Genomic DNA, 12,243 nt, shown 5'->3' with positions numbered 1-12,243 from the left:
AACTGCCGCTGAATTGAAAACTCAGTTATTCACCCAGCACTACTCCTGGGTTCTGTTCCCAACTCTGCTGCTGACTCACTGTGTATCCTTTGCCAAGTGACATCATCTCTCTTTGCTACAGTTTACCCATCTGTCAAGTAAGGATAATACCTAATTCACAACAGCCATTTTAATGTTTGTAAAGTACCTTTAGATCCTTAGGTAAAAGTTACAATGTAAAAGCAAACTCTTACTATTAACATGTTTAATTTGCTCTGTCCAAAGTTGCTGAAAGCCACATATGTTGCAGTGGAACTATGCTGTAAAAATGAGATATAGCAATACATGACTGCATGAAAAGATAAAACTTCCTGATGCCATTTGGATATTTTTTGGTTTTATTTTTTTAAAAATACTGAAAGATCTAAGGACATCAAACACTCTGAGCAGGTCTAACACTGTTTTGCAGTGCAGTAGAACCTCAGCCTTACGAACACCTTGGAAATGGAGGTTATTCGTAACTCTGAAATGTTCATAACTAAACAAAACATTATGGTGGTTCTTTCAAAAGTTTACAACTAAACATTGACTTAATACAGTTTGAAACTTTACTCTGAAGAAGAAAAATGCTGTTTTGCCTTTATTTTTGTAGTAGTTTAACACAGTACTGTATGGTATTTGCCTTTTTTTTGTCTGCTGCTGCCTGATTGCATAAAGGTTTGTGGTTGACTGGTCAGTTTGTAACTCTGGTGTGCGTAACCCTGAGGTTATACTGTATTGCTAACTGCAGCTGTTAAAAAGTCATGAGCCAGGTCCCAAAAACTCATGAGATTTGTTCAAAAATCAAGACCTGTTTAAAAATAATGAATATGTGGTTCCTTTTATTTGGATTCTGGTGTTGCAGCGGTTAGGATTTACATGGTCAACATTTTCTCTGCAACTACAAGGGCTAGAAACTTACTTTTTTAAAAAAATAAAATTGAAAGTGAGATTTTCAAGTAATCATATAGCCCCAGCAGCTGAGGCTGAAAGAAGAGTCCCAAATATCACAAAACTCGCTATAAAATTGAAAAACTGAACAGCACTGGGTTTTGGTTTATTGTTGTTATGTGGTGTTCTCTTGTGCTCTGTTGGCGTGCTCAGCTTTGTACAAAAGACAGAGGAGGACGTGTTCTCTGCCTCACTTAGCTTACAATCTAGACAGACAGGTAGTAATATGTCAGGCACATATGGCCTGGAGAAACAGGATCTATGGGCAGATTCTCAGCTGGTGTAAATTGTCATAGTTCCACTCAAGTGAGTTTTTACCAGAAATCTATATGGATTTTGGGGGGAAAGGGGGAGGAATTAGGAGTGTGGGGGTCAGGTTATAGCATATCTTACTTGGATATGTTAATATTGGTTATTGGATTAAATATACATCTTTGAAGAAGTGTGTTGGATCTAAACTTTTGTTTTTAGAAGTATCCAGAAGTTGGGTACATATGGGTATAGTAGCTCAGTGACTCACTGTTTCTGGATTAAAGCTCTTCATTGTGAACAAGATGTGTAATGTTTTATTTGCCACGTTTTGCTAACTATGATATAATATTGTTCCTTATTTGTTAACATGACAGATGTATTTCATTCAAATTAAAAGTATTTTCAGGCGAATTCAGCTAACCCAGATCTAATTGCATTTATTTCTGTAAAAGTACACACACTTTATTTGTGCCCACAGTTGAACCTATTATCCAGATAACCCTTTTACACACAGAGATTATTATTTTAACAGGTAGAAAGGAGTCACTGTATTTGTTTGTGTGTCAGAGTGAAAATATAGTTTTTTAAACAGATTTAGTCCTTTACCAGGTGTGCATTTAAGTAATTTTCACTGCATTTATACTTAGGGGGATTAGGAAAGAGAGAAAAAGAACTCTTTGTGCATTTGATTCATGAAATGTATTCATGCGTGTGTAAGTAGAAGAGAGATTTGTGCTACTCAAGAATCGGATCCTTGTCCTAGGGTGTAGAGGGAGGTGAAGGGTATGATATTTGCTGCTCAAGTACGTGTTATAATAATTGTATATTCAGTTCATTATTTTTAAATGACCTTCCTGGGCATTAAGCCATTTTTTTTTCTTATCTTTTCCCTGCAGGGTTAGGGTGGGTAAGAAACCATACCTTGTAAACAGTAAAATTGCAGCTGTACAGGATGCGAATGTGTAGGAGCAGTACACGTAGGTCAGTTCAGGTGAGCATGCCAATGCTGCAGAAAATGAGTGTGGAAGGAAAAACTTTTTTTTGCTATAAAAAGATATTAAAATGTATAGAATATAAAACACACCAAAGAAAGTTATTTCCATAGAATATCATAAGCTTGAGCACTTTACTGAGCATGTTGTTATACTTAAAGTTGTACTTCGAGCTCCCATCACCTTCTCTCATTTTATGTGGCTTCCCAACGAACACTAAGCCATTGGCATTGTATCAAACATGGAACCTTGATGGAGCATGAAGTCAGCTGACAGGGCCTTTTATATGATATATAAAAGGTTGCTCTTGTTTTATATCCCTTGGAATATAGAATAATTAAAACTTTGCAAAACCACCAAGTTATTTAAAAAGACATTTACCTGTCTTCTTCATTGGGCCAACTCTATGCCCGATCTGCCTTTGTAACCATGGGATAAGTGCAAGGGTGGCTCCAGGCACCAGCACACCAAGTACATGCCTGGGGCGGCAAGCCCCGGCAGGCGGTCTGCTGGTCGCCACGAGGGCGGCAGGGAGGCTGCCTTCAGCAGCATGCCTGCGAAGGGTCCGCTGGTCCTGCGGCTTCAGCGGACCTCCCACAGGTGTGCCGCCAAATCCGTGGGACTCGGGACCTCCGCAGGCAAGCCACCGAAGGCAGCCTGCCTGCTGTGCTTGGGGTGGCAAAATATCTAGAGCCGCCGCTGGAAAAGTGGGGCATCATTTGAGTGACTGGTGTGGAACTAGATTTCACGGGATCTGAGAATAAAAAGAAAAAAGCAAGTCTTAAACAAATGTACTGAATGCCTCATTTGAGGGGAATTTTGTAAACAGTAAGGCATTTCCATGTGTGCTGAACCTTAAGTGCCTAATCTCATTGAGAGCAATGGGACTACTTGGGTGCTTAGGGTTAAGCACATGCTTAAGTTCTTCCCTAAATTGGGGCCATGATGTGCAAGTTACCTTCAGATTATAAACAGGATTTCTGAACTCATTTTCTGTTCAGTTTAACATATGTAGTACACAATAGTCTTCAGATGTATATATCACACACACACACACAAGCATGATGAATGAAAGACATTACATCAGAGCAAAGTTTTAGAAATGCCAGATTTTATTTTAATGTCATTTTAATGTAAGATTATAAATTGAATATAAAGAATTTTTCAGTCTTTGGAATTACTCTGTGAAATAGCTATATAAATCTGGCTAAGCAGAATAAATCTCACTAGAAAGTGGGGTAGAGACACCTGTGTTAGTGACATTTCTTACAGGGCCTGTAATCTTTGTTGTATACAACTCTTTTGGTTTCTAATGCTAAAGATATTTTAAGTTACAAGGTGCTTTAGCTTAGTCCTGTATTTAATCATTTATTCACCAGTTGAAGCATTTCTTTTGGTCAGAGGTGTGTTCACTAATGAAGCTTCTGTTCTTTTTGGTAAACAACATATTTACAAACCACAAATAACAAAGTAGAAGCTGCAGAAGGGTTATGGCGTGATAATTAAGTACAATGGCGACCCATATGAACAGAAAATGCCAAGGAGCTAAAACAAAGCAACAACAGCTTTGTTTGTTGACAGATGTAGGAGCCATATTGTTAGTTAATTGGGTAATGGTGTAAACATTTGCAAACTCTGCTGTCCCTAAGTGAATTAAAAAACAGCACATGGAAATCAAGGGTGAAAAGTGGCACAGGTTTCTTATTGCAGGTACTCAATAATGCTTTTAACTAACTTCCCACATATAAAGAAATTGAGAAAAGGACATCGCTCATCATTGTTATTAAGGTAACTGAAGTTTGCAAACCCAAGAGTTTTGATTAGGATGTGTATCATTAATTACACTCAAGTGAATAATAGGTTTCCATCTGGTTACAGTCTGGAGGATAGTGTTCATTAACCCAGCGCTGCGTTTCAAATTCGTTTTTGCCTGATACAAACAAATCTCTCTCTCCACCTACATTTTCTTGCTTTTGCAATAAAGGGGTTGTGGGATTTGAAACGAGAGAGGATCTAATTAGATACAGGTTTAAACTGAACAGAGAAATAAAATTGCTTCTCTCAGTTGCACTGTACCTCTTGGACTGAGAATTATAAAGTTCCCTATATACTTCCCTTTCAGTGCCTAAATGCAATGGACTGTAGCAGTAAAATATTAAAGCATTAAAAATGCAACAAAGGTAGTTAATTAGTATACTTCTGTAATCACAAACTTAAACGTACTACTTCGGCTGTTTTTTACATAACAGGTTTGCTTTATAAGATAACCTTTCAATAATTTAAGCAGCATCTGTGCAGGAATGCATAATTGGAGTGTAGATAATAAGAATCTAAAATGAATTTTAATGGTCTGGTGTCTGTACATACTATTTTTCTTCTCTACCATTCACAGATAACTCACTGTGGTATCTAAAACATAAGAAAATATATCTCAGCATTGGGAATTTAAAATATGCATCTGTATTTTTTTTTTAAGTTCCATTACATTCATCAAGGTGAATGAGATTGATTTTAAATCTTAGAGAATGTGCTTAGAGAAGTGATAAGCACATTTTTTAAAAAATGTAAAAACAGTTAATTATCTGCAATTGCACAGTAAAATAGTGGCAATAAAGTTTTTTGGAATAAATGCTATAAAATTAAACGGATACATCAAAGTTGGTAGGTACAATATTTTGCTACTTTAAAAAAAAATCTGTTTTCTTAATCCAGTCTTTGATATTTTGAAAACAGAATTTTCAGTACAGTTTTTAATTGCATTTTAAAACTTTTAGTATACCAAGATTGATAAGAGACGCATACCGTACCCAAACTGCATTCAAGGCAGACATGAAAATTAAATACACTAGGTGTTAATTATAGTGATTTCTAATACCTGATATACTTGGGACCCTAATATGTCACTGATTCTTTTTTTTAAGCATTGATTTCTGTTAAAACTACTCCTTAATAAACAGTGGCATGATACGGTCACAGGTAAAACACTTTTTGCTTCTAAATAAGGCTTCCTGTATGCATTTGTCATTGCTGTTTTAGCATAATGCTAATAATACAGTACTCCTGAGCATACCCTCAAGAACAAACCAGTGTGCATGTGCAAAGAAAGAAGTAAAAAATGGGTTAGCAAACAGAACTAAAGTTCAAACTATTAATGAATTGTTTCAAAGAAAGTAAAAAGTAGTGTTTGTCCTTTTAAATGCCACAGGTGTTATACAAATCTGCATGTTACAACATAAAAATGTTTGATTCAGAAGGCTGGGCTCTCCTCTCCACTATTTTGTGTATGTGAAACATTTCAATAGGAGGTATTTGTTAGTAAACTTCCATAGCTCTAGAAACTGAGCCTAAATACATGGATCAAGCCCATATGTAGGACAGTTTCCAAAGCACTTGAGCACGTACTACATTTCAGTAAAGCACTTAAGTACATGCTTAAGTTTCACTGAAGTTACTTCAATGGGGCTTGAATGCTTTGTTGAACAGGGATGAGATTACTCACAGTTTAAAGTGAAAGCCAATTGTAGCTGAAGGTGCTCAAAGCCTTAAGAGCCAATTTTTAAAGGCTTTTAGGAACCTAAAGATGCAAATAGGTCCATAGTGGGGGTTTCAGAAGCGCTCAGGCACCTAATTCCCAGTGATCTGCTTAGCTTGATGCCGAGGTGTGACAATCCCACTATGTGCCTATCTGCATCTTTAGTTCCTAAATGCCGTTAAAAATCTGGCCCTTAATGCTTGGCTGAACCAGGGCTCAAATGAATAAAATATAAAACCAGCCCTACATTCTTGCACACTTAAATCTCCTCTTGAAGTAAGTGGGCATTTAGGATGCACGTGAGCTTGTAGACTTTTTGTGTCTCTCACCTTCACCCCCAGTATTCCAGTAATCCTTTCAGAATGACATCCACTGTGACAAAAACAGATATCTTCATCCTGAAGATGAGGGAAAGTAAACAACTTTCCTCTGAGCAAATGTGTAGCATCTGTTGAATCTGTTCTTTCACCAATGTACTGGGAATGCACAGAGCTCCCATTAGCACTAATGGGAAGTACCTTTGTGAATCCCCCAGTCAGAAATCAAAACTGCTCCCCAATGAACATTAATCTATACTCCTGAAAATATATAGTTTAAAGGAAATCTACTTATACGAGTCTTTTCAGATTTCTTTTTTATCTTTACAGGTGACGCAGTTGGATCCAGATAAATCATTACTGGAGGTAAAACTGTATCCTCAAGAAACCCTTTTCCTAGAGGCAAAAGAATAGATCAAAACAGATTGCAGGACTCGTAATCCTTTGGTAAGACAGAGGCACAGCACTGGGAGAAAAGCTTCTAGCAAAACCATCTTCTACTATCATCCAGTTCAATGCAGTGTCACAACTCTGCCTCTTGCAAGAATCCTGAAAAAAGAATAAACCTAGCTACTTAAAGTTTCACATAGATGAGTGTATGTTTCCAACCTCATTTAAATGAGCAGAGGATGATATTCTGTTATGAACACTGAACATTACAATTCTGTTGCTCACTTCTCATCTGGCTTTTGTTATAATTAATGCACTGTTAAAATGTGAGTGATTGTTAAGTAGAATTTTTACTCCTCCAATGCCCCTTTTTCACCAAGAAATCTTGGACATTTCTGCCTGTACTTTTGACACTAGAATGCTGTATATTTGATATCTCGCTGAGCCAGCGCCCTCATATATATGCATTTTACTCTGTGTTTGAATTTCTACTTTGCCACCTAATTTGAAAAGGCAGAAAAAATTAAATGGGACATTCTCAGACATGGAAATTTAACAGTATTATAGTAGAAAGCATATAATTTTTGTTGGTACTTTCTGACTTCTTTGATAAGATGTAAGGTTTTGTTTGAAGAATATAGTTTGACATATATGCAAGATATTTATTTACTGGTTCTGCTTTGGGTCTCGATTCTAATTCAGTTTAGGAAGTATTTTCCATTACATTGCAGTGTGTGAAACTGCTTTTTGCATGATGTGAATATTTAAATAATGTTAGAAATAGGCCAGTACCAGAAACCTGGTATCTTGCCAACACTTCAGGAATCAGCTGATATTGAATATCAGCTGTTAAAAATCTCTCAAATACCAGATACAAAAGTTCTCTATTCCTCATTGTGGAAGAAATGGTAGTTCCCATTTTTGCATTTTTCCTTCTTTCTGGCACTTGTTTGTATCCTATTAGTCTGCTGTTTTTAAAGCACCTTGTTTGTTTCACCAAATGATAAATATCTAAAGAGATGGTGTAATAAGAAATCTGCCTTATTATTGCACACTTTTTTGACATTTTAACAAGAGATTACTGATCCCGTCTCAGATTAACAAATTCTAGTTCCATTGTCTGAAACGTAGGCACCAACTATCTGGTATCTGATACGGACAAAATTTGGTACCTTATGTACCTAAACCATAGAATGAGCATACTGAAGGTTCAGACCATAACATACACTTGATGCCTAAACCTGCATCAAAACACTTTTGATCTGCTTTTTGTTTTATTCCTGGGCTTACTGAATAGTGCACAGGGGCACTACAGAAACATCAGCTGCTAATCAAACTACTTGGAATATTATTTTTCACATTTTGTTTATATATAACTCATGTTCTTTCCCATAGCAGATCGAATCCCAATTTGAACATTTTATATTAATCAGAAAGTAACTGTACACACCTTCGGTCTTTTTTTTCCCTTTTGGAGGAATGGAGATATAAAATTAATGTATGACTATTATTAGGGTGTTAGTAAAACTGATATATTGTTACCTACCAAAAAATGCAAACTTCAGAGTGGGGAAAGCCTTACTGTATCTTTGTGATAATTCTGTAATGAATAATGCCCACAGAAGATACTTTTAGAAGTGATGTATTCATGACAAGCTAAAGGTTTGGATGTGTAAGCAAATTGTAATCATCTGCAGTCCACGACACACACAATAGCAGCCAAATGAAAGGCAAATGTAAATGTAATGGAGAGCTAAATGCAGACACTTCACTCTAAACCTTTGTACTGCTTCACGAGAAAAGCAAAACAAAACAAAAGCGGACACTACATCTATTAAATCTAAATTTAACACAGGTTGCAAACTGGGGTGACATTGTTTGCACAATCACAGTAACTTACACAGCAGACCTTTCAAAGTAATGCTTTAGCTTCCCCCTTCTCCCCCGATTAGCTCGTCATTGTTAAATTGGCTATTAAAGAAAGGAGTTGCTGAAATATTGCTGCACGTAGCAGAGTGACCTTTCAGTTAACTTTTTATATTTAATCTGTTCTGTTTAACTTTTGTTTGATCTCATCATGCTGTTTTCTCTCACTCAACTTTATTTCTGTATTTTGACTATATATTCTTTGATACTAATTTCATAAAGTTATTAAATGTGGCTTGAATATTTGGTTGAATCTGTTGAAGTCAATGCTCCTGTTTTTTTTCCTAACATTTGTTTTGAGAGTTTCTTCTCATTTTATTCATACCACAAAATACACTGGCATCATCAAAATGTGGTGGTGATAATTAGATGTGATGGTAACGCAGCCCTCTTCTGGTATATGAAACATCACCCTGCAAGAATGCAAACAAATATATCTATTTCAACAAAATGTTTATGATTTTGGTTCTAAGAGACATTGGGCCTCATTCTGAGAAGCAGCCTCCTGGGTTTGAGACCCCTTTCCAGATTAGGCCCATTATGCAAATTGATCCAGTGTGAAAACATGAATATCCTATGCATGATTTTCTGCTGTCCTAAACTAACCATAGTATTCACATCATCTGCTCTGCTGGTGCAGTTAATTCACCAATCATTATTCAGACTAATTTTGTTATGCAACATTACCTAAAACTGTTACACTGTACCATGGAGCATATCTCTGATTCTGTTTTTATATCTTCAGCTGCCTCATATTAATGGGTTATCATTAATATTAAATCTTAATGAATTATTGTTAGTTAATGGAATCCTGTAATAAAATCTTGGCTTTAACTATTAACCCTCTAAACATTATGGTGAAGGTGGAGCTCTCTCTGCGGCTTCTGAGGAAACTTCCTACTTTTGGCATTGCTGTTCTAATCACATTAGAGATTATGCAAAAGCCAAATGTTTCATCTGTATTCGCTTCATCTGCACTCTTAAATTTAGTGAGGGTGGTTTTTTTATGAAACTATTTTTTCTTAATGTAGCAGAACAGGCCTTTGGCTTTCATAAACTGTACCTTTTCCTTGACATTAGAAACATAAAATAAATTTGTAGTTACAATAATGTTTCTACTAAAATGTACTTGATCTGTGTTTAAAACATCGTATGCTTTCACTATTCCTATCTGTGTGGGAGAAAAACATAGTTACCAAGTCTATATACCTGAGATAAATTTTGCAGAGATTATATAGCGTCTGAGAACTACACAGTGAATTCTTAGTTACTGTTAATTGTTCTTACTTTGTTTTTGGTTTTGACCAGCATCAGCAATTAGCGTGAGACTCTTTCATTACTCCACAAGTCTCACACAAAATGAGAATGCTTAGGTTTTCTCCGTTATGGCTATTTGTATAGTACAGTCTTATCAATTTTAACTTTAATTTACCAACTGTTCCCTAGTCTTGGATGGAGGGGTTTTGTAAGCATGCATTGGAAACATTAAAGTAATCTTAACTGAAAACTCTTAATGAGTAAAAAGCATTCCTGGCTCATCAGTATCATCACTCTCTAAACAGTTTCAAGTCTAATGAATCAATTGATCAATCCATTATTTTCTTGATTTGTTCTAGCTAACTTTTTTAGTTCTCAATCAGTGGCACAACTTTGACCTCCAGTCCTGGACAACCACTGGCATCTGAGCTTTCAAACCCATCTTGCTTATTAGTGACACAGGATCAAAGATAATGGCGCTCCTTCACTAGCTTCTATTTCCCCACCCGCGCCCCCCAAGACACGTCTCCACAGCATGTACCAAATGAGTTCCCTTGAGAGAACTGACCTGAGTTTTAGTCACACTGTTGGGTCCAAACATTTAGAACAGAGCTGTTCAAAGCTCCTTTGCACCTTCATTTGTCCCCACTCTTTCTACAAAGCCTACTCATTTATATAAGGAAGAGTTGTGTTATACAGTGATATAGTAGCTTCAACTTTGAATATATCTCAGCACTTTCTGATACAGTAACTCCCCACTTAACATCCTCTCGCTTAAAGTTGTTTTGATCTTACATCCCTGCTCAGTTACAGAACATGCTCCATTAAAGTTGTGCAATGTTTCGCTATAACGTCGTTTGGCTGCCTACTTTGTCCACAGCTGGCAGCCCCCCATCATCTCCCCTATGCCCCCCCAGTGCCTCCCACCCACCGGCAGACCCTGCAGATCAGCGCCTTCCTCCCCCTCCCCTGCCTCCTGCCAACAGCAATCAGCTGGCTTGCAATGTTCAGAAGGCAGGGGAGGGAGGGGAAGCCTGTGTCCTGTGTCCTCGCTCCTCCCCACTCCTTCCTGAACGCTGCAAGCCAGCCGATTGCCATGGGCAGGGGAGGGAAGGAGGAGTGTGAGGCGGGTTAAGGGTAGGGGCTCGGGGGAAGGGATGGCGTGGGCAGGCTAAGGGTTGAGCCCCCTGCCCCAGTGCTTGCAGAGTAGGGGAAGCTGCTGCTGCACAACATGCTTCTCCTAGCCTACAGCACCTTCAGCCTCCTTGCCTGCCTCATTGTCTCCAGTGCCAGTGGGCTGTGCCTGTGTGGGGTATGGCGGGGGCACCTCCCAACTATAGTACTGTACTGTACAGCAAAAAAAATTGCCCTTGAACCTAACATCTCTCTTGCCAGACTACACACTTCAAAATCTGGCTACAAATTTCCATAACTGGACGTTTTAGAGTTCACAATTAGCATTTCTCTTACAGCATATTTAATTTAACAGTAAAAGCTCTTTTCAGTGTTTTAGGGTGTTTTTATTTTATTGCCTTGATTGATTAGTAAAATAATTATAAAAATCTTACTTTGGCAACCCTATTTTGCTTTCCTTGTTCATATTTTCTGATATACCTTTCTCATGTGTCCTTTTCCAGTTTCAGACTGGATGCTTACCTCGTTTATGGACCCTGGATAAGTTGTTTCATTAAATAATTATTATACATGCACCCTACTCTTTATCCATTCAGAAATGCAAGATACAATAATACATCTATTCCATCCACTTTGCCCTTTGGCCATCCCTAAACATTGCTTTACTGGCTGGGATAAAGACAGATTTTTCCATCTCCTAAAAATACCCCGACGTTTCAAGATGAATTACAACTATTTTTTGTCACTAGATTTTTATTGAAACCAAGGAACAACAGGTAACTGAAATAACTATGATAGTTAAATATATAAGCCCATATTCTCTGGTCTGACTTGATTGCTGTCAGGGGAGGACCAGAGAAGGGCTGGCTTAGTGCCACGACCACCTTTGCGGCTCCCGGATCCTGGACCAGCTTGGGTGCTAGTTTGGCCTCTCTGTATTTTAGAAAAAGCCGTGGGGCTGTTCTGAGCAGCTGCCCATAGCCCCAAAAAAACCATTGTCACCTGAGTACCACATAACTCTCCAGCTACATCCCTTAGGCTGGGAAAGGGAACAGTGTTAGAACTGCTACAATGCAGACCTTGTGCCATCCAGTGATGTACCCTACCTAGATGGAATCCTCAGGAGTACAGTAACACCAGCTGTATGACCCTTGCATGGTGAAAAGGGGCCATCAAGCCTGTAAATGAAAAGCAGCCAATGGCATGTAGAATGAAAACAGCACAAAGGAATTTGGAAGAAGTTGTCCTAAAAAAATAGTGATTACAAAGGCATTGTTAACTTAATATTTTTAGATTGACTAGTTTCAAAAATGTTCAGTTTTGGATGCCCCTCCCCTTGAAGTGGTCTGTCCTGACATCATTTAAAATTCTTTTTAACAATGCAAATGGATTTCTTTGCTCTCTTGTTCACAAGGATCTTTTCAACAAGCAAGAAACTTAGTGTACAGGGGAATAGTGGAACTGGTTGTTCACG

At 37.7% G+C, this 12,243-nt stretch overlaps 1 protein-coding gene across 3 annotated transcripts in view; it reads left to right on the top strand.

Annotated features, from left to right (window-relative positions):
- Positions 1 to 9,506, top strand: part of FAF1 (Fas associated factor 1) — a 320,055-nt gene extending 310,549 nt beyond the window's left edge. For 2 of the 3 annotated variants that reach the window (XM_032767242.2, XM_032767249.2), the window contains one exon: positions 6,393 to 9,506. In XM_032767242.2, coding sequence (XP_032623133.1) covers positions 6,393 to 6,476 — 84 coding nt within the window. In that variant the 3' untranslated portion in view covers positions 6,477 to 9,506. Of the gene's footprint in view, positions 1 to 2,117; positions 2,178 to 6,392 lie in introns of those variants that run through there. The other variant, XM_032767254.2, reaches the window with a different exon arrangement.
- Positions 9,507 to 12,243: the final 2,737 nt, after the last annotated feature.

This window comes from Chelonoidis abingdonii, chromosome 7 (assembly GCF_003597395.2).
Source record: "Chelonoidis abingdonii isolate Lonesome George chromosome 7, CheloAbing_2.0, whole genome shotgun sequence".
In the NCBI taxonomy this organism is placed as follows: Eukaryota; Metazoa; Chordata; order Testudines; family Testudinidae; genus Chelonoidis; species Chelonoidis abingdonii.
The sequence above is the reverse complement of the archived record's forward strand: the minus strand, read 5'-3'. Positions and strand labels throughout refer to the sequence as shown.